The 22,282-nt window shown below is 41.3% G+C and overlaps 2 protein-coding genes and 1 non-coding gene across 3 annotated transcripts in view; 1 reads left to right on the top strand and 2 right to left on the bottom strand.

The window, feature by feature from the left end:
• Positions 1–4,008: 4,008 nt before the first annotated feature.
• On the bottom strand, positions 4,009–4,080 carry Trnaw-cca. The gene has a single exon. It is a non-coding gene; the product is annotated as a tRNA-Trp (tRNA).
• Positions 4,081–4,863: 783 nt separating this feature from the next.
• On the top strand, positions 4,864–21,851 carry LOC119575457 (mitochondrial pyruvate carrier 2-like). The gene is made up of 5 exons (XM_037923090.1): positions 4,864–5,098; positions 8,461–8,501; positions 8,733–8,833; positions 9,228–9,323; positions 20,307–21,851. The coding sequence occupies exons 1-5, from the start codon at positions 5,014–5,016 to the stop codon at positions 20,344–20,346; spliced, it is 363 nt and encodes a 120-aa protein (XP_037779018.1). The 5' UTR covers positions 4,864–5,013; the 3' UTR covers positions 20,347–21,851.
• LOC119575703 (protein patched homolog 2-like) overlaps positions 21,808–22,282 on the bottom strand; it is a 34,954-nt gene continuing 34,479 nt past the window's right edge. Inside the window, exon 22 of the mRNA XM_037923329.1 lies at positions 21,808–22,156. The gene's annotated coding sequence lies outside the window, so the exon portion shown is untranslated. The remainder of the gene's footprint in view (positions 22,157–22,282) is intronic.

A 22,282-nucleotide genomic window follows, 5' to 3' on the forward strand; every position in this document is an offset into this window, starting at 1 on the left:
AATAGTTGGCTGTTGAAACATTTTGCAAAGTCAAATAAATGGATTTGGAAAGTCGTTCTAAGTACATACAATAACTTTCGTTCTTCGAATGTTGAAAGTTTTGGTTAACTGTTCAATGTGCAGAAGATGAATATTCACATTAGCATTCAAAAAAAAAAAAAAATTACATCCGCGCTCGCGAAAAAAAAAATCGAAGTATCTCTCTTGAGCACTGTAGCTACTAATCGACAAAGCGCCATAATTGGATTTTGTTTTGCTGCGAATGATTCGGATGAAAACCCCCCTTCCTCTCAAGATGTTTTGATCCCCCCCCCTTATTTATTTTCCCTCCATTTTACGTGTCCGCTCCCAAATATATATATATATATTTTTTTTTGCTATTCTAAATCCAGACACCCCAACCTCTACCTCTGCCCCGGCAATTATCTCTCTCCATCTAAACGTTCCACCCCATCTTTTGACACACCCTCTCCTCCACCTACCTCTTGCTCTGCCTCTCACATTGCCTTATCACTTCTTCACCCCCTCATACGAAAATCTATTTCTCAGCCCCCCCCCCCCAACCAAACCCACTTCAGAAACTCTCAAAGACATTTAAAACAAACACAACACTCCCTTTCCTTGGATTCTCTTCCTCCTGACATTTCCCCTGAAACTGTGATGTAATCGGCCCCTTTAGCCCATTTACTATACCCTCATCCCTCTTTGCCCCTTCAATACCATACTATTCTGAATTGCTATACGATTGTTGGCATATATTATAGCACATTTAATCATCAACTAACCTCCCTCTTTATTCTTCATTACTACACCTTTCTATAGTGTTCTATGAGCTTTGATGTGTTACACATTTATTTTCCTTTGTAACATTAACCATCAACCATGGTCCAACAAGATATTACTAAATAAAATTGGACTAGTAACGAATCAAACCATATACTGAACTTACATTTAAGTTTCACTCAAAATTATTACTAAATAAAACAGGGAACAGTAACAATTAAAAACCAGCAATACAGTAAACCTAGATTTAAATTTGAACATATATATATGAATATGTGTATTATTTAACATTTTACACTTAACATTCTAATAGTGCACTTTAGCGAGGCCAGGTCCAGGAGGGCCAGTTTCTGTGATGCTGCTTCATCTCATTTAGAACTTGCTACGCATTTTGCAGATGTATGTGATTATTATCATTATTATTATTATTATTATTATTTTTATTATTATTATTATTATTATTATTATTATTACTATTACTTTTATTATTATTATTACTATTACTATTAATACTATTATTACTATTATCACTATTACTATTATTATTATTATTATTATTATTATTATTATTATTTTTACTACTACTACTACTACTACTACTACTACTACTACTACTACTACTTAGTAATAGTAGTAGTACTTGTACTACTACTACTACTACTGCTACTACTACTGTTACTACTGCTGCTACTGATACTACTACTGCTACTTAATTATTGTTGTTGTTGTGGTTATCATTATCATTGTTTTATTATTATTATTATTATTATTTTATTATTATTATCAGTATTATTATACGTATTAGTAGCAAAAATAGTAGTGCTAATAGTAGTAGTAATAAGTGTTGTTATTATTGTTTCAGTATGGAAGCTTTCACTGTATCGATAATGGTGCATAACGTATGTCTCGACCCCTGTACAGCATATTAGCTATTTTGATTCAATATTTTTTAGGATGATAATGCTAAAGGATTCACACACACACACACACACACACACACACACACACACACACACACATACAAACACACACACACATACAAACACACACACACATACAAACACACACACACACACACACACACACACACACACACACACACAAACACACACACACACACACACACACACACACACACACACACACACACACACACACACACACACACACACACACACACACATTAACACCCACACACACGATGAAACACAGGTATAGGTCTTTTTGATGTTCTCTGTTTTTCTCTATGATCAATTTTAAATTTAGAATCTGGTTTCTGGTACCTTTTCCAGGGCGAAAACCTGCTTGTTCGTCTGCAATTTCCTCTCTTAACTTCAACTTCATTCTTTCAGCAATAATTTTCAACAAAATTTTGCTGCTGTGACTTATTAAGGCAATTGTCCTATTATTGTTGCATTGGAGTGCGTCACCTTTTTTAGTATGGGAGTAAAGACTGATTTTACCCAGTCTTCTGGCCATTTTCTTTCATTCCATATTTTTGTACAGAGTTTGTAGAAGAAGTATTCAACACTTTCGCCAGCATTCTCAATTAGTTCTGCTGTTATTTCATCTATTCCGGGGCTCTTGTTATTCTTTACTTCTTTTATGGCTTTTATAACTTCGTCTAGCAGGAGGGCTTCGGTAGAGGAGGGCTTGTGTTAACTAGATTGCGGCGGATGAGTGTTTAGGTGAGCTTGCAGTTGAGAGGGCAAAGTGGCGACGAGAGAGTAGAAATCCTCAGTGTAAGGCAGGCTGAGAGCTATCAGGTGTGAAGTCTCTGATAGCTCTAGAGAAGAAATGTAGTAGGTGCGCCTCGTCCCGGCTAACTCGGTGTCTAGAACATGAAGGTCTTCAAAGATCGATGTAGGAAATCAGTCTCTCTATCCGAGTACTGAGGTTCACACATCCGAAAGGCGCTAAAAATAAATAGATAAATAAATAGTTAAAAGGAAGCAGTTCATTTTTTTAATATGGAGGGAATGATAGAGAGAGCGCATGTACACCCAACATTAGCTCCCTGTGTACTGAAAAGGATATGTGGACAGTGAATCAGGGTATCCAAAAAGGGAAGCTTATTGTCAAGGAAGAGAGTTCAGCTTCGTCAGGAAACCCGGATAAAGGGCAGGATAATGAAACCAGAGAGCAAGGATGACATCAACACATCTTAACCACGCTGAAGGACAAAGGGGGGATAGAAAGGAGAAGCTCAGACTGACAGTATTCCATAAATAAGTTGGCTTAAGACTACAGAGAGAGGAGAGCCCATGGCAACGCCGAGTTTCTGGAAGTAAAAGCGATCTTTGAAGTAGTTGAACTCTACTATTGATAATAATGATAATGAAAACAACAGTAAAAGTAGTAGCAATACTGGCAGTAATGATAGATAGCAACAATTATTAATGATAACAATAATAATGAAGATAAGACAATTGAAATAATGGCGATAACAATATCATCAACAATAGTTATAGCAGTATTACTAATATCAATCTTGACATACAGTGGTTATGGAGATAGCAGTAAGTCAGTAATGACAATGATAATACAATAGGAAAAATAATAACTGTGAGACAACTATGATGATGACTGTGACGGTTATGATAAATAAAATTATTATTATTCATTTTTTATTGCTGCTATGAACTATTTTCATGATTACGGTCATTATAACCATCATTATCATTAATACTATCATACAAATTAATTACCATTAATACTATCATGCAATAATTATCTTCATTAATACTTCCATATAACCCTTAATATCATCAACATCAACTTTCATTGCCACTATCATGGTCATTCTCATCACTGTCAAGGTTATTTATTTTGTTATCATTACTATTTTGGCCATTATGAGTGTCACCACCAATATCATCACTTTCATAATCTTTGCGACTGATATAGTCATAATTATAAATAATATTACTAAAAATGATATTGGTGCTTTTCCCTGTTTCACCATTTGCCAGGGGCTTATCCAAGAGGTGTCACTGCCCCCTCTGCCCCTACTTAATCTACCCTGGTAACGCCCCTCTTAATATCATTATTATTACAAGGGAAATTATTACTATATGTATTTGCAGTTTTCTTAATCATTAACAGCATTTTCATTTTCCATATTATGATATTGGTTTCACTTTTGATATTGGTATGGTTGCTATTGTTATTATTTTTGTGTTCAGAAAGATTTATAGAAAAAAAAAATCAGAAATTAAAGATAACTGACCCCGGAGTGACTCGAACACCCAGCCTTCTGATCTGGAGTCAGACGCGCTACCATTGCGCCACGGGGCCATGAACAACATTTGATATTCATTGCAATATTTGATTTACCTGGCGTTGCAATGCTTTGCATATAAGGATTAGAGGTTTGTGTTGTGTTTATCAGATTTTTTATTTACTACTTGTGTGTTATGTGTTTATAGCTGTATTCCTTATTAGAGCTTCAAAGACTGCTATGATAAATTGTGGTTATATACCTTTTATGTTGAATATCTATAAATCTATTAATTTATTTATGGAGATCATTCATGTATTTAACTAATGTAAGTGCAGTTGTGCATTGTAACATCTACAGTACTTTTCATATTTGAGAAATTAATCATTCGAGAAATATCTTAATATTTGTCCGTACTTCCGTTTCCTCTATTTGCGTAACTGTGAGAAGTTTGTCATTATTATTTATCATTTCTTGCCTTGGCACTTTTAAACAAATTCCATTTTGGCATTTGATTTCTTTAAAATCCCTGTCTTGGTATACAATCAAGAAATTGCTATAATAAATTCAGTAATAATTAAAGATATATTAGTTAGTCATCAAATTTTCTTTTACATTTTCTGTCAATATCTTCGCCCACTGGATGACAGATGTGTGATAATCCTTGTTTTTGAATGAATTAAATTCTTACCGACATTGCAAATAATGATACAGCTGTTATCAAAGAAAACATATCCTGAAAAAAAAAAAATTAACTTATAAACAATATAAGACTTTAATGATAGTTTTGACAGGGTAAATAATTCCACGACGAAAAACGATAACAAACCTCCCATTCCTCAAGTTACCTTCGGGAAAAAAAAACATTCATCAGTGTTGCTCGAGACACAGACGAGGGTAACCTACTCGTCCTGACTTCCAACATTATTGATATTTGTTAACGGCGCCGCAACATTTGAATTCACAGTCTTTATTTGTATCAGCCCTTTCCAAACCCGCACAAAGTAACAATGTCGGCGATTTACCGAGCAGTGATCCGTACGGCGGATAAACTCGTTCCTCCCAAAATGCAGCCGATGTGGAACCATCCCGCAGGTAAATAATTAGTATTTGTGATTTTATAATTTTCTGTTTGCCTGTTGGATTTAATGAAGTCATTTGCAGCGGACTTTCATTTTAGTTTCATTTGTTTTGACAAAATACTGCATGTGTGGAATTGCCAATCACCAGTTACGGGAGGTAGAATGCAAGTTTTTTTTTTATTATTATTATTATTATTACGTAATTCTTAGTAAACATACAGGGATAGGATATAATTTTCTGATTGACAGGTAATGAATATGACATTTATTTCGTTGCTTTGTCATCAGTTTACAATTTACACTTGATCATTTGAAATATTGCTGATAATTTTTTTTTTCTTATGATTATGCATGATTTGCTCAATTTCTTATGTTCTATCAAATGGCAGTGTCCATTTCCCTCTTTTAGGTTAATGTTACCGAGGGCAATGCACAGAGATAAAGGGAAATGGACACAGGACACTGCCATGTGATAGAGCATAAGAAATAGAGTAATGAACAACACAGGTACAGCTGCTCTGGCTTATATTTACTGTGAAATGACGAAGATATCTGCAACACCCTCACTAAGTCAGAGTTCCTAATGTCGTATTTTCTGTAAGTTAGCATGAAGTGCTAATAAAGGAGAGGTACAGGGAGGGTTGCTCCCCTGTTTAGGGAATAAATAAAAAAGAAGGGTTAGTTTTGGTTTTTGGGTTCACATGATACCTTAGTTTTGGAACTTCGTCTCTGGAGGGTGTGTCGCTCTTGGTAACAAATACCTACTTTTATTATCTGTATTATACGTGTGTTTTATTGCTGGATATCCTTTTGCAGCTTCCATGCTAGCACCCCTCCCCCACATCCCACATGGGACTCCACCCTCAAACTAATTGATTTCTGCTTTTTGTAGAATGATGTTGAATATATGGTTTTGTTGCATTGCACTCACCTGCATGCCATACTCTGTGCACATTATTGTAATTACTTCCATGCCAATCCATGCTAAGGAAAAGAGGCCAACAGATATATTTAACTTATATTCTACCACAATAAATGTCCTTTATCAATTAACCCATTGTTGCCAGGAAAAGGCTGTACTCATTTTGGATTTTTTACGAAATGTCTCTGCACGTAGATGGCTCTGACACAAAGGAGTCAATTAGTTGACCTTGTGACCTTACCTGATTTCACCTTTCTTTGAATTTGCAGGATTTCTTTTGTATGCTGTCAATATCTTTGGTGTTGTTTTTATTATAGACATTATAACGAATATAATGTTAATGACTTTCATGACAGCAATATAAGATAACATGAAGTATTTTTGAAAATCAAGGAAAAGGGTAAATAGGTGAGACAAGTAGTACTCATAATTGGTTCATTGGTGACATAGTACAAGTGGAGCCATCTATGTGTAAAGCAATTATTAAGGTAAACTCACAGTGGGCATGGCATGTATGTTCATGCCATGCCCGTCGGTTTTGGGTTAATACAGCAATTAGTTTATGGGAATATGACAATGGCTTTAAATGGACTTTTCCAAGGCCTGAAGGGTGCAGTTTTTATAGTAACTGATAATTCCATGTACTCCTCTTAGAATTTCTTTCTTTCTTTCTTGATGCTATTTGGAAATCAGTCTGGATCACATTTTTTGAAATTTTGCAATGGTCTTTATTATGAGTGACAATTATGATTATGGTGATAATAGTAATAGTTGTTGATGCAGGTAATATTAATAATCTTTCTTTGCTTATTATGTTTAAATCTATTTTTATGAATTATAGAAATCAAAATAAAGTGTCAAGTTTACAAAGGCATGGATTGAAATTTAATAATTTTTTACCACGATTTTGAAAAATTCACATAATAGACACACCCCTGTATAGTGATAAGGAAAAAAAATTAATAAAATAAAAGAGTGAAATCAAATAGTAATTTGACTGTTTGAAATATTGTTAATTGGGCACATCCTTCCACCATTCATGTTGCTTCATCAAAGGTTAGTGAATGGTCTTGTTGATGAGTTCCTGTATGGAGGGTTTTCTTTTTTTTTCTTTTTCTTTTTCTTTTTCTTTTTTTTCTTTTCTTTTCTTTTCTTTTCTTTTCTTTTCTTTTCTTTTCTTTTCTTTTCTTTCCTTTCCTTTCCTTTCCTTTCCTTTCCCTTCCCTTCCCTTCCCTTCCCTTCCCTTCCCTTCCCTTCCCTTCCCTTCCCTTCCCTTCCCTTCCCTTCCCTTCCCTTCCCTTCCCTTCCCTTCCCTTCCCTTCCCTTCCCTTCCCTTCCCTTCCCTTCCCTTCCCTTTCCATTCTTTTTGTTTGTTTGTTTCTTTTTTTTCTTTCTTTACATTTGTGGTTAGTTTATGTATATATCATGATGTTACAAATTTTTCTTTTTCATCAAAAGAATTGTATAGTATTGCTATTTCAGTTGTTGTTTTAATTATAGACATAATGCAATTTTTACTTTTTTTCTCACATAATAGGATGTATTTTGATTAAACACTTACTTTCATGTGGAAGAGATGGTTTTCCATTGGTAATGTTGGATATTTATTCAAATGTGTGTTCAGTAAATTAGCATCTTTTATGTAGTGCATTAGTATCAGTTATTATGGTGGCAAGCAAAAAATATTTTTGGATAAGCAAAGAGGAACAGCTTCAGATATTTCTTGTCTATAATCATTTATCAGATGAGGGATACAAATGTTAAAAATGCCTAAAAGGAGGAGGAGGTGGAAGTGGAAGTGGAAGTGGAAGTGGAGGAGGAGGTGGAGGTGGATTTGGTTGAAAAGACATGTAATGATTTACAAGGAGTTAGTAACTTTGGTTTGAAAACTCGTCTTTGACCTTGAGCTTTGATGTACAATGGTTTGAATTTGCATTGTTTTACAGCATAGTTTGCTGCCATGAATTTTAGTTTCTTTTTAAGGATGTGTTATTCTTGCAGTATGTGGAGAAGTTGAAGAGTTATATTCATTGAGTTGTTACTGATATATTATGTAACTTGATATATTATCTAATTTCAGTTGATGTGTTTGATATATTAAATTTTACATATACCTATAATAAATATATGCCTCGGCATATGTTATAAAGAGAAAGAAGTAGCATCTTTAGACACTGTTCAGTCATTAGAGATATTTTTTAATGAAATAATTTTTTCTTGAATATTTATTGTTCAGGTCTGAATCGTTCTGTAATTCTCACTGATTCTCTTCTTAAAAAAAAGATTTTTAGATAGTCTTCATTATTTACCTCAAAAGAACTAGCAGTTTATGAGATAGTTTTGGAAAACAAAGAAAAAAGACAAATGAGTATCATTGTTTATTATATAAAATTACCATTTAAATACAAGTATATATTAAATGCTTAACATGTCTGTTTTTGTTGGTGTTTTAGGTCCAAAGACAGTTTTCTTCTGGGCTCCTTGCTTCAAGTGGGTATGTAAGAACCAATTTCTTAAAGATATGTAAAGTTTATGAAGAATAAACTATATGGTACATATATAATCCAAGTACAAGGACTGGATAAAGAATGAATAAAGAGAAAGGTGGAAAAATAAGTTTCTTAGGAATCAGTAACTAGAAATAAGAAAAGAAAATGCAGTCTGTATTTCTAAATTTAAATCCTCTAAATTAAGATTGATATTAAGATTGCACTCAATTTTTCAGGGTCTTGTCATTGCTGGCCTTGGAGATCTGACAAGACCAGCTGAAAAGCTGTCAGCTTCACAATCCTCTGCTCTAGCAGCTACAGGGATTATCTGGTCAAGGTGAGTTTGGCAGAGCCACTGCATTCATGGTTTATATATATGTATGCATGAGAGGAGAGGAGGATTTGTATGCGCAGTGTTTGTTTCTGTTTTGTTCTGTTGTAAAATTCATCTATTTTAAGGAATAGCAAATATTTTTAAACACAACTAGTATATACTTAGAGAAAGACCCATCAAGAATGTTTGTACACATTTTCACAAATTGACTCATAATTGCTTAATGTATTTAATGGTTGTGGGTATGTTCAGTAATAGTAGTAGTGTGACTAGGTAAACCACTTTTGGTATATATTATAAAACCTTGTATGATAAGACAGAAAAAGGTTTATAAGGCATATTAGAACCCCTTGATGTTTATACTCGGCAAATAATGCATACCTTTTTTTTGTTTAAGGTATTCCTTGGTGATTATCCCTAAGAACTGGAACCTGTTTAGCGTTAATATGTTTGTCGCTGCTACCGGTCTGTACCAACTCTTCCGTATATACAAGTAAGTTATATGAACTCTCTCTACTTCTTGTATCATTAAACACCTTAACTGCAGTTGAAGAAATAATCATTAGTAAATTTCTCTCTCTCTCTCTCTGGTCTCTCCTCGCTCCTCATCAGCCTCTCTCTCTCCCGCTTCTTCTTCTCTCTCAATTCTCGTCACTCCTCTCGTCTCGTCTCTATCTCTTCTGATTCTCTCTCTCTTCCTGAATCTCTCTCTCTCTGATTCTCTCTCTCTCTCCTCTCTCTCTCTCTCTCTTATCTCTCCCCCCCCCCCCCCCCCCCTTTCTCTCTCGTCTCTCTCTCTGATTCCTCTCTCTCTCTCTCTCTCTCCTCTGCGTCTCTCGTCTCATCTCTTATCTCTCCTGAAGTCTCTCTCCTCTCTCTCTCTGATCTCTCTGAGTTTCCTCTCGCATCCTCTCTCCTCTCTGATTTCTCCTCTCCTGATTCTCTCTCTGATTCCTCTCTCCTTCTCTCTCTCTCTCGCTCGCTCAATCTCTCTCTCTCTCTCTCTCCTCTCTCTCTCTTCTCTCTCTCTTCTCTCTCTCTGATGCTCGTCTCTCTCTCTCTGATTATCTCTCTCTCCTCTCTCTGATTCTCTCTCTCTCTCTCTCTCTCTGATTCTCTCTCTCTCTTCTCTCTCTCTCTCGTCTCTCTCCTCTCTCTCTCTCTCTCGAGATTCTCCTCTCTCTCTCTCTCTCTGATGTCTCCTCTCGTCTCTCTCTCTCTCTCCTCTCTCTCTCTCCGCTCGCTCTCTCTCTCTCTCTCTCTCTCCTCAAAAGATCTCTATCATAATCTCTCTCTCTCTCTCATCAATCTCTCTCTCAATCTCTCTTCTCTCTCTCTCTTCTCTCTGATTCTCCTCTCTGGATTCCTCTCTCTCTCTGTTTCTCTCTCTCTTCTCTCTGATTCATCTCTCTCCTCCTCTCTCTCTCTCTCTCTCTCTCTGAATTCTCTCTCTCTCTCTCTCTCGTTCATCTCTTCTCTCTCAATCTCCTCTCTCTGATTCTCTCTCTCTCCTCTAGATTCTTTTCTCTCTCTCTCTGATTCTCATCTCTCCTCTCTCTCTCTCTGATTCTCATCTCTCTCTCTCTCTCTCTGATTCCTCCTCTCTCTCTCTCTATTCTCTCTCCTCTCTCTCTGATTAATCTCTCTCTCTCTCCTGATTCTCGTCCGTCATCTCTCTCTCTCATCGAGACAGTCAAATCCTCCGTCTCTCTCTCTCTCTCTCTCTCTCTCTCTCTCGTCTCCTCTCGTCTTCTCTCTGATTCTCTCTCTCTCTCTCTTCTGATTCTTTCTCTCTCCTCTGTTTCTCTCTCTCTCTCTCTCTCTCTTCTGATTCTCATCTCTCCTCTCTCTCTCTGTGATTTCTCGCTTTCTCTCTCTCTCTCTGTGATCTCGCTCTCTCTCTCTGTTGATTTCTTCTCTCTCTCTCTGATTTTTCTCTCTCTCTCTCTCTCTCTCGCTCTCTCTCTCTCTGATTCTCTCTCTCTCTCTCTCAATCTCTCTCTCTCTCTCATCTCTCTCATCTCTCCTCTCTCTCTCTCTCCAGTCTCTCCTCTCTCTCCTCTCTCATCATCGTCTCTCTCTCTCCTCTCTCTATCTCTCTCTCTCTCTCGTCCTCTCTCTCTCTCTCTCTCTCTCGTCCTCTCTTCTCTCTCTCTCCTCTCTCCTCCTCATCTTCTCTCTCTCTCTGTCTCTCTCTCTCTATCTCTCTCTCCTCTCTCGATCTTCTTCTCTCTCTCTTCTCTCTCTCTCTGTGGACTCTCTCTCTCTCTCTCTCTCTGTCTCTCTCTCTCTCTCTCTCTCTGTCTCTCTTTTTTTTTTTTCTCTCCTCGCGTCATTTCTCTCTCTCTCTCTCCTCGTTTCTCGTTCTCCTTCCTCTCAATCTTCTCTCTCTCTCTCTCTTCTCGCTCTCTCTCTCTCCTCTCTCTCTCCTCTCTCCCTCTCTTCTCTCTTCCTCTCTCTGCTTCTCATCTCTCTCTCTCTCTCTCTCTCCTCCCCCCCACCTCTCCTCTCTCTCTGATTCTCTCCTACTCTCTCCTCTCTCGTCTCTCCTTCTCTCTCCTCTCTCATCTGGTCTCTCTCTCTCTCTCTCTCTCTCTCTGATTCTCTCTCTCCTCTCTCTTCTGATTCTTTCTCTCTCTCCTCTGATTTTCTCTCTCTCTCTCCTGAAGTCTCTTCTACTCTCTCTCTCGTCTGTGATTCTTTCTCTCTCTCTCTCTGATCCTCTCTCTCTCTCTTATCCTCTCGTTCTCTCATCTCCTCTCTCTCTCTCTATCTCCACACTCTCTCTCTTTCGCGTCTCTGATTCTCTCGCTCTCTCTCTCTCTCTCTCAATCTGATTCTCTTCTCTCTCTCTCGCTCCTCTCGATCTCTCTCTCTCCATCCTCTCTCTCTCTCTCTCTTCTCTCCTCTCTCTCGCTCTCTCATCGTCTCTCTCTTTCTCTCTCTGATTCTCTTCTCTCTCTCTCCTCTCTCGTCTCTCTACTCTCTCTGATTCTCTCTCTTCTCTCTCTTCTCTCTCTGATACATCTCCTCTCTCGTCTCACCGCTCTCTCTCTCTGATTCTCTCCTCTCTCTCTCTCTCTCTCTCTCTCTCTCTCTCTCTCTCTCTCTCTCTCTCTCTCTCTTCATCTCTCTCTCTCTCCTCCTCTCTCTCTCCCTCTCTCTCTTCTCTCTCTCTCTGAGTCTCTCTCTCTCCTCTTATCTCTCTCTCTCTCTGATTCTCTCTCTCCTCTCTCTTTCTCTCTCTCTCCTCTCGTCTCTCCTCTCATCTGATTCTCTCTTCTCCTCTCATCTCTCGATCATCTCTCTCTCTCCGCTCCTCTCTCTCGTCTCGCTCTCCCTCCTCTCGCTGAATTCTCGTCTCTCCTCTCTTCCGCTCTCGCCTCTCTCCATCTCTCTCTCGCTCTCTCTCCATCCTCTCTCTCTCTCATCTCTCTCTGTCTCCTCTCGGTCTCTCTCTCTCTCTCTCTCTCTCTCTCTGAGTCTCTCTCTCTCTCTCTCTCTCTCTCTCTCTCCCTCCTCTCTCTCTCTCTCTCTCTCTGTCTCTCTGATTCTCTCTCTCTCTCTCTCTGATTATCTTTCTCTCTCTGATTTCTCTCTCTCTCTCTCTCTGATCTCTCTCTCTCTCTCTCTCTGATCTCTCTCTCTCTCTGATTCGCTCTCTTCTCATCTCTCTCTCTCTCCTCTCTCTCATCTCTCATCTCTCTCTCTCTCTCTCTCTCTCTCTCTCTCTCTCTCCGATCATTCCTCTCTCCTCTCTCTCTCTCTCTCTCTCTCTCTCTCTCTCTCTCTCTCTCTCTCTCTCTCCTCCCTCTCTCTCATCTCATCCTCTCTCTGATTCTCTCTCTCTCTCCTCTCTGGATTGGTCTCTCTCCTCTCTCTCTCTCTCCATCATCCTTCTCTTCTCTCTCTCTCTCTCTGATGTCTTCTCTCTCTCTCTGATTCTCTCTCTCTCTTCCTCTCTCCTCATCGAATCTCTCTCTCTCTCTCTCTGCTCTGATTCTCTTTCTCTCTCTCTCTCTCTCTCTTCCACTCTCTCTTCTCTCTCTCTCTCTCTCTCTCTCTGACTCTCTCTCACTCTCAAAAAAAAACTCTCTCTCCTCTCTCTCTCCTCTCTCTTCTCTCTCTCTCTCTCTCTCTGTCTCTCTCTCCTCAGAGGCTCTCCTCTCTCTCTTCTTCTCCTCCTCCTCTCTCCATCCCTGTCTCTCTCTCTGTCTTTCCCTCTCTCTCCTCTGATTCTCTCTCTAATTCTCTCTCTCTCTCTCTTCCCTCTCTTCATCTCGTCTCTCTCCTCTCATTTCGTCTCTCAATGGCCGTCATCTCTCCTCATCTCTCTTCATCCTCTCTCTTATTCCCTCTTTCTCTCTCTCTCCGTCTCTCTCGGATTCTCTCTCTCTCTCTCTTCTGATTCTCGATCTCTCTCTCTCTCTGGTTTCTCTCTCTCGTCCTCTCTCTCTCCCTCTTCCTCTCAACATTCCCCTCCTCTCGTCATGTCTCCTCTCTCTCCTTTCTCTCTCTGATTCTCTCTCTCTCTCTCTCTCTCCTCCTGCCTCTCTCTCTGCTCTCCTCCTGATTCTCTCTCGCTCTCCATCTCTTTCTCTCTCTCCATCCTCTGATTTCTCTCTCTCTCTCTCTCTGATTTCGCTCTCTCTCTCGTCCTCTCGTCTCTCTCTCTCTCCTCCTCTCTCTCGGGCCGTCTCTGGACCATCGCTTCGTCTCTCTCTCCGCTCTCTCTCTCTCAAGGGTCTCTCTCTCTCTCTAATCTCTCTCTCTCTGATTCTCCTCACTCTCTCTGATCTCTCTCTCTCTCTCTCGGATTTCTGTCTCTCCACTCTCCTACTCCTCTCTCTCTTCCTTCTTCTCCTCTCTCGTCTCTCGTCTCTCCTCTCGTCTCTCTCCTCTCTGATTCTCCTCACTCTCATCCATCTGGTCTCTCATCTATCTCCTCTCTCTCTCCTATCCTGATTTCTCTCTCTCTCGTCTCTCTCTCTTCCTCTCTTTCTCTCATCTCACTCGTTTAATTCTCTCCCCTCTCTCTCCTCTCTCATCTCAGTCGTCTCTCTCGCTCTCTCTCTCTCTCTCTGATTCTCTCTCTCTCTCTCTCGATTCTCTCTCTCCTCTTCTGATTCTCTCGTCTCCTCTCTCCGCCTCTTCTCTCTCAGTGTCTCTCTGTCCCTTCTTCGCCCTCTCAATCTCTCTATCTCTCTCAATTTTCTCGCTCTCTTCTGTCTCTCTGTCTCCTATGAGTCCTTCTCTCGTCTCTCTCTTCTCTCTCTCCATTCTCTCCTCGTCTTTCCTCTATTTTTCTCTCTTCTCCTCTGATTCTCTCTCCTCTCTCTGAATTCCCCCTCCTCTCTTCTCATCTCTCTGATTCTCTTTCTCTCTCTGATTCTCTCTCTCTCTCTCCTCTCCTCATCCTCCACAACTCTTCTCTCTCTCTCCCTCTCTTCTCTCTCTGATTCTCCTCTCTCTCTACCTCTCTCTCTCTGATTCTCTCTCTCTCTCTCTCTCTTCATCTCTCTCTCTCTCTTCTCTTCCTCTCTCTCACCCCCCCCCCCCCCCCCCCCTCTCTCATCTATGCTCGCTCTCTCTCTCAGATCCTCATCTCGACTCTCTCTCCTCTCTCTCTTCTCTCCTCTCTCCGAAACTCTCTCTTCCCCCCTCTCTCTCTAGTCTCTCTCTCTCTCTTCTTAATTTCTCTGTCTCACTCCTCTCTGATTCTCTTCAATCTTCTCTCTCTCTGATTCCTCATCGTCTACTCTCTCTCTCTTCGCTCCTCTCTCTTCGCTCGCTTCTTGTCCCCACCCTCTTGTCTTAAAACTTGGTCGTCTCGTCTCTCCTCTCTCTCTCTTCTTCCCCTCTCTCTCTCTGATTTCTCAGCACGTTCTCTCTCTCATCTCTGCTTCTCTCTCTCTCTCTCTTCGTCCTTCTCTCTCTCTCTCAGCTCTCTCGCTCTCTCTCTCGTCCTTCTCTCCCTCTCGTCTCGATCTCTCTCTCTCTCTCTCACCCTCCGCCTCCTCTTTCTTCGTAGTCCTGGCTCTCTCTCTCTCTCTCTGCTATCTCTCTCTCTCCTTCTCATCTCTCTCTCTCTCTGATTTTCTTCTCTCTCTTTCTCTGATTTTCTCTCTCTCTCTCTCCTCTCTCTCTCATTCTCTCCCTCCTTCTCTCTCCTCCTCTCTCCTCTCGTCTCTTATCCCTCCATTCTTCTCTCTCTCTCCTCTCTCCTATTCGCCCCTCAGAATTCCCCCCCCGCACTCTCTCTCTCTCGATCTCTCTCGTGCTCTCTTCTGATTCTCTCTCTCTCTTCTCTCTGATTCTCCTCTCTCTCTCCCCTCTCTCGCTCTCCTCTCGATCTCTCTCGTCGTTCCTGATCTCTCTCTCTCTCTCATCTCTCCGCCGCCTTCTCGCCATCCTCCGTCCCCAGTCTTCTCTCCCTCTCGGCTCTCCCTCTCGATCTCATCTTCTATCCCCTCTTCTCTCATCTCCTCCTCCTCTCGCTCTCTCTCTCTCCCCTCCCTGTCTCTGATTCTCTCGTCTCTCTCTGATTCTCTCTTCTCTCTGATTCTCTCTCTCCTCTGGATCCCTCTCTCTCTCTCTCTCCTGATCTCTCTCTCTCTCTCTCCATCTGATTCTCTCTCTCTCAGTCGTCGCCTTTCCACCATGCCTTCTCGTCGTCTCTCTCTCCCTCTCCTTCTCTTCCTCTCGCTCGTCCCTCCGTCTCCGCTCTCCCCTCTCTCATCTCTCAGAGCTCTCCGATCCCTCTCTCTCTCATCTCTCTCTCTCTGATTCTCTCTCTCAGTCTTCCTCCTCTCTCTCCGCTCTCTCTCCGGTCTCTCACTAAGTTCATCGGTCTCTTCAATTCTCCTCTCCTCTCTCGTCTACTCCTCTGTCCTCATTCTCTCTTCTCTCTCTCTCTCTCTCTCTCTCTGATATCCTCTCTCTCTCTCCTCTCTGACTCCTCCTCTCTCTCTCTCTCTCTCTCTCTCTCTCTCGATTCTGTCCTCTCTGATTCTCTCATCTCTCGTCTGGGATTCTCTCTCTCTCTCTGATTCTCTTCTCTTCTCGTCTCCCTCTCTCGATCTTCTCTCTCTCCTCTCTCGTCCATCGCATGATTCTCTCGTCTTCCTCTCTCCATTTAATGATTTCTCTCTCTCATCTCAATGATTCTCTCTCTCTCATCTCCTTTCTCTCTCTCTCTTCCCCTTCTCTCTCTTTCTCTCTCTTATTCTCTCTCTCTCTCTCCGTCTCATCTCTCCATTTCCTGCTTTTCTGTCTCTCTCGTCTCATCTCTTCGCTCTCCATCTTCTCCTCTCTCACATCTCTTCACTTCTTTCCTCTCTCCTCTCCTCCTCCCTCGTCTCTCTTTCGCTACCCGTGTCTGTCTCTCTCTCTTATTCTCGGCTCCCTCATCCTCATCCTCCTCTCTCTTCTCTCTCTCTGAATATTCTCTCTCTCTCTCTGAATTCTCTCTCTCTCTCTGATTCTCTCTCTCTCTCCTCAGCTCTCCTCTCTCCTCTCTCTCATCTTTCTCCTCTCTCTCTATCCTCTCCTCTCTCTCATCCCCTCATCTCCTCATCTCTCTCTCTCTTCCTCTAACATACCTCTCCTCTCTGATTCGTCTCTCTCTCTCTCTATCTGGATTCTCTTCTGATTCTCTCTCTCTCTCTCTCTGATTTTTCTCGTCTCCATCATCGTCTCTCTCAGTCCAGAGTCTCTCTAACATCCTCCCTCTCATCTTCTCTCTTCTCATCTCTCTCCTCATCTCTCCCTCTCTCATCTCTCTCTTCCTCTCTCTCTCGTCTCACTCGTCTCTCTCTCGCTCTGATCCTTTTCTCTTCTGATTCCTCTCTCTCTCTCTGATTCTCTCTCTTCTCTCTTCATGTCTCCGCATTCAATCTCTTTCTCTCTTTACTTTCTCTCTCCTCCTTTCTCCTCTCCTCCTCTCTCTCCGAAGGTCTCGTCATCTTTCTCCTCTCTATCCTCTCCCCTCTTCTCTCTCTCACATCTCTCGTTCTCTCTCATCTCTCTTCTCTCTGATGTTCTCTCTCATTCCTCTCTCTCTCATCTCTCTCCTTCAGTCTCGGGGATCCCTCTCATCTCTCCGTCTCTCTCTCTTCTATCTCTCATCTCTCTCTCTCTTCTCCCGCCCTCTCGCCTCCACTCTCTCCCTCTGATTTTCTCTCTCTCTCTCTCTCTCTCTGATTTTTCTCTCTCTCTCTGTCCCTCGTCTCTTCTCTCTCTCTCTCGGTTCTTCTATCTTCTCTCTCTCCCTTCATCTCTCTGTCTCTCTCTCTTCATCCCCCCCTCTCTCACTATCCTCTCTCTCTCTCTGTCGTTATCCTCTCTCTCTCTCCGTCTCTTTCATCTCTCTCTCTCTTATCTCTCTCTCTCGTGATTTTCTCTCCCTCTCTCTCTGAATTCTCTCTCTCTCTACTCTCTCTCCTCTCTTCGCTCTTCTCTCCGGATCATATCTCTCATATTCTCACTCTCCATTCTCTCGATCGAGACTCTCCCATCTCTCTCTCCCTCGTCGTCCTCGCGCCTCTCTTCTCTCTCGTCTCTCTCTCTCTCCCTCTGAATTTTCTCTCTCTCTCTCTCTCTCTCTCGTCTCCGCTCCTGAATGATTTTCTCTCTTCTCTCTCTCTCTCTCTGATTTTCTCTTCTCTCGTCTCATCTCCTCTCTCTCTTTTCATCTCCCTCCGCTCTCCGTTCTTCTCATCTCTCCTTCTCTCCCCTCTCTCTCTGATTCTCTCTCTCTCTCTTCATCTCTCGTCCATGTCTTCACAGGTGGTCTCTCATCTCTCTTTCTACTCTCTCACAATCTCTTCAGAAGCTCTCTCATCCTCTCTCTCTCGTCCTCTCTCGTCCTGATTCTCGCGTCTGTCTCTCTCTCTCTCTCTGATTCTCGCTCTGTCTCTCTCTCTCTTCTGATTTCTCTCTCTTCCTCTCTCCTTCTCCTTCATCTCATCCCATCATCTCTCTCCATTCTCTCTCTCCCTCTCTCTGCAATCTCTTCTCTCTCTCTCTCTTCTCTCTCTCCTCTCTCGAGGCTCTCTCTGTCTCTCCTCGCTTCTCTGATTCTCTCTCTCTCAACTCTGAATTCTCCTCGCTCTCAATCAGTCCTCCCGGTCTCTGGGGCTCTCTCTCTCTCTTCCTCTCTCTCGGTCATCTCTCCTCTTTCGGCCAGTCTCTCTCCTCATCTGTCTCTCTCTGTCTCTCTCTGTCTCTCTCTGTCCTCTCTCTCTCTTCTCCTCTCTTCTCTCCCCTCTCCTCTCTCTCTCTCGTCCTCTCTCATCTCGGTCTCTCGTCTCCCGTCAGGGCTATCCTCGCTCCTTCTGTCTCATCGTCTCTCGGTTCCTCTCAAACCGTCTCTCTCTCAGTCTCTCTTCTCTCTCCTTCCTCCTCTCTCTCTCTCTGATCTTCTCTCCTCTCTCACCTTCTCTCGCAAGTTCTCTCTCTCTCTCTCCTCCCTCCATCTCTCTCTCTCTCTCCTCCGTCTCTCCTTCTCTCATCTCGTCTCTTCTCTCTCTCTCTCTCTGATTCTCTCTCTCTCCTCTTGGATTCTCTCTTCTCTCTGATTCTCTCTCTCTCTCTTATTCCTTTCTCCCTTCTCTCTCTCCGGATCTCGGCCTCCTCCTGTACATCCTCAATCATTCTTCTCTCTCCTCTCCTCTTCTCTCTCTCCTCCTCTCTCCTCTCGTCGCCCTCTCTCTCTCTATCTCTCCTCCCCTCTTCGTGCTCTCTCTAGCCAAAATCTCTCTCTCTCTCCGCTCTCATCTCCTTCCTCTCTCCCTCTCTTATTCTCTCTCTCTCTCTCTGATTCTCTCTCTCTGCTCTCATTCTCCCTTCCTCCTGATTCTCTCTCTCCCTCTTCTCTCTGATTGTCTCTCTCTCCTCATCTCTGATTCTCTCCATGAGCTTCATCACCTCCCTCTCGTCTCCTCTTTCAGTCCATCTCTCCCTCTCACTCTCACGGTCTCTCTCTCTTCTGTCATCCTGAGGGGCCGTCAGCTCGTCAATCGGCCTTCTCGTTTCTCATCTCTCTCCTCTCTCTCTCCTCTCTCTCTCTTGATTCTCTCATCTCTCACCTTCATCTCTCCTCTGTAAACTCTCTCTCTCGTCCTCTCCTCTTGTTCTCTCCTCCTCCTCGTCGCTCCCATCCCTCTCCTCGCTCCCGCTCGTCTACTCTCTCTCGGAATCATCTCTCTCATTTCCCTCGGACCCTCTCCTCGCCTCTCTCTCTCCTCTCTCTCTTCTGATTCTCTCTCTCGGGATTCTCTCTCTCTTCTCTCATCTTATTCTCTCTCTCTCGTCTCTCTCTGATTCCCCTCTCTCTCTCTTCTCTCATCTGATTCTCTCTCTCTCATGATTCTCCTCTCTCTTCAGTCCTCTCTCATCGGTCTTCCTCTCTCTCTCCTCTCTTCTCCTTCTTTCTTCTCTGCTCTCTTATTCTCTCATCTAATTTCTCTCTAATTCTCTCTCTAATTCTCTCTTCTCTCTCATCTTCTCTCTCTCCGCGGTCTCTCTCTCTCTCTCCTCTCTCTCTCTCTGCTTCTCTCTCTCTCTCTCGGGATTCTCTCTCCTCTCGCTCCTGATTCTTCTCTCTCTCTCTGATTCTCGCTCCTCTCTCCCACTCTCATCTCTCTCTCTCCCTTATTCTCTCTCTCTCGCTCAGTCTCTGGATATCTCTCTCTCTCTCGCTCTCTCTCTCTCTCTCTCCTCTCTCTCAATCTCTCTCCCTCGTCCCTCTCTCTCTCTCCTCCTCCTCTCTTCTCTCTCTCTCTCCTGATTCTCTCTCTCTCCTGCTCTCTCTCGCTTCTCTCCTCTCTCTCTCTCTCGTCTATCGTCTCTCTCTCTCTCCTCTCTCCTCGCTCTCTCTCTCTCTCTCCTCTCTCTCTGATTCTCTCTCTCTTGAATTCTCCTCTCTCCTCATGATTCCTCTCTCTCTCTGATTGCTCTCTCTCTCTCGAAATTCTCTTCCCGCTCTCTCTCTCACTCCTCGTCATCTCGGTCGTCATCTCTCTCATCATCTCTCTCTCTTCTTCTGAGGAATCTCCTCACCGTCCTCTCTCGTCTCCATCCCTCTCCTCTCTCCTCTCTCCTCTCTCTCCTCTCTCTCTCTCCCCCCCCCTCATCACTCTCGCTCCCCTCTCCCCCCTCATATATATCTATACATATACATACACATATATTACGTACACACACACACATTCACACCACAAATGACACAAGCAACACACACACACAAACACATCCACAACACACACCACACACACAACACACACACCACACAACCTCACACACACCACAAACACACACACACGACAACAGGCGGCACACACACACACACACACACACACACACACTCTCTCTCTCTCTCTTTCTCTCACACTCTCTCTCACACTCACACTCACACTTACACACAAAAGTATATTCATACATGTACTATATATTTATCATTTCTCTTTATTTTCAGCTATCGAAGGAGTAAAGCAGCAGAAGCTGGTACTGCTTGAGCTCACTGTGGAAATTATTTTCCTGTATATCCCATTGCTCACACAGACACTGTGTACTACTAATCATTAAAGAAACCATTAAACAATTGGTGCTTAGAATAGTAAGCTGAATACACTTTTGGACTAGACACTGTATATGGGAATTCAATGGCAAAACAGCACTAACTATGTTGTGTATATCTGTGTGTATATATATATATTTGCATCTGTATATGTACAGCAAACATTAATTTGTTTATATGAAATTTTAGATACAGAATAAATATGAAAAATATTAACAGGCAGTTGTATTATTCCTGTGCATCCACTGTTCTATAATGAACCTTGATTAATTGTGTGGATAAATTATTTTTGAAGTACAACACTGAAACATTCTTTTCCCTTGTAGATAGAAGATTCTTACAGGTAGAGATTAAACTAAAATCAGTGAAGCTGTGTATAATGGGTGTGACTAAAGACACCTTCATGTACAGAACTATTTTGGTTTTGTAATCGCATCTAAATATACACTACACAAACTTAAATTTCACATGCATATTTAACATATCATTTGTTATTGATATAGATGCCATATAATTCTTGATAATTGACATCACTAAGTGAACAAATTTGACCTTTTTCCTTTTCTTTTCAATATGTGTGAGTATGAGGAATAGTAATAGTAAATAGTAATACATTGTTAAAAAATACTACAATGATGTATCTGTGAAGAGAAAGGGATGAAAAGGACCTCCACAACATGAAAATAAAGAGAAAAATAGAGAAGTACATGATGAATGTAAAGAAATGTAAGTTGAAATAATTTATTAATTTCCATGTTCTCTTTTGAGGAGAATTGAACTAATATCCACATATTTAAAAAAAAAAGCAAATTATATATTAACCCCATGTCACCAGAAAAATGTGTTCCCTGTAGTACTGTTTTGTGAAAGGTTTATACATAAATGGCTTCACAAGCACTTGGCAACAAAAGAGTCAGCAAGTAGACCTTGTGGCCTCACCTGATTCACCTTTGAATTTGTGGATTTTTTTTTCCCCCCCCTTTTGTTTTAATACTAATGCTATCAATATCGATGCTGTTATCATTATTGTAGACATTGTAATTATCAGAATGTTATTGACACTACCAACAATTTAAAATACAAGAATATATTTACAAAAATCAAGGAAAGGGGTAAATAGGTGAGATAGGTTGTACCTGTAGTTGGCTCATTGGTGACTTAGTACTTGAGAAGCCATATATGTGTAGACAATAAATAAACAAAATTCACAGTGGGCATGCATTAGGTTAATGGACTGTGGATCTTTTCATGTTATTTCTACAGTAGACAAAGAACTGCCGAAAGAGATTTTATTATGTATGTATATAATATGTGTTGGAAGTTGCTGTAAAGATTGTATATAATGGTCTAAAACCATTTGACTTCTGCTATATTTGTTACTAAGAAATAGACACACTGCTTTCTGTATTTAGATTTTTATTACTAATAAATATGACATAAATATGAAGCAATTTAAATTATCTACTTACATCCTAGTCAAGTTTTCATTTACAAAGAACTAATCTTTGCTTCAGTTTGTGATTATGTGTATGATCATGGTACTTAAAATGAGAAAATAGTTTACACTCCAAATACAAATTTTAATGAGTTTAATAGCAATCAGTACCATTTAAAATTTGCTCTTAAGTCCTATACTATGTCTTTCTTCAGGTTCTTAATGCATGCTGCCACATCTTACATGTAGACAATTATCTCTGCAAAACGATTACTTTTCCATGGGATTCTTCACAGGCGACGCATCAGGAATACTGTGAAATAAATAGGAGACCAAAGAACAAGGGATTAACATACAGTTTGATTTTTAGAACTAAGTTTCCTGAAATTCACTAACAATTTTTTTTACAATGTATTCTAGAGCTTTAATCGTAAGTACA

This window comes from Penaeus monodon, chromosome 7 (genome assembly GCF_015228065.2).
Source record: "Penaeus monodon isolate SGIC_2016 chromosome 7, NSTDA_Pmon_1, whole genome shotgun sequence".
Classification (NCBI taxonomy): domain Eukaryota; kingdom Metazoa; phylum Arthropoda; class Malacostraca; order Decapoda; family Penaeidae; genus Penaeus; species Penaeus monodon.

What these genes read in the sequence shown, in the direction of transcription:
- LOC119575457 (XM_037923090.1), top strand. Translation starts at nt 5,014, where the DNA reads ATGTCGGCGATTTACCGAGCAGTGATCCGTACGGCGGATAAACTCGTT. An exon ending in GGGCTCCTTGCTTCAAGTGG is followed by an intron (nt 8,502 to 8,732) that starts GTATGTAAGAAC and finishes TCAATTTTTCAG; the next exon opens with GGTCTTGTCATTGCTGGCCT. An exon ending in ACAGGGATTATCTGGTCAAG is followed by an intron (nt 8,834 to 9,227) that starts GTGAGTTTGGCA and finishes TTTTTGTTTAAG; the next exon opens with GTATTCCTTGGTGATTATCC.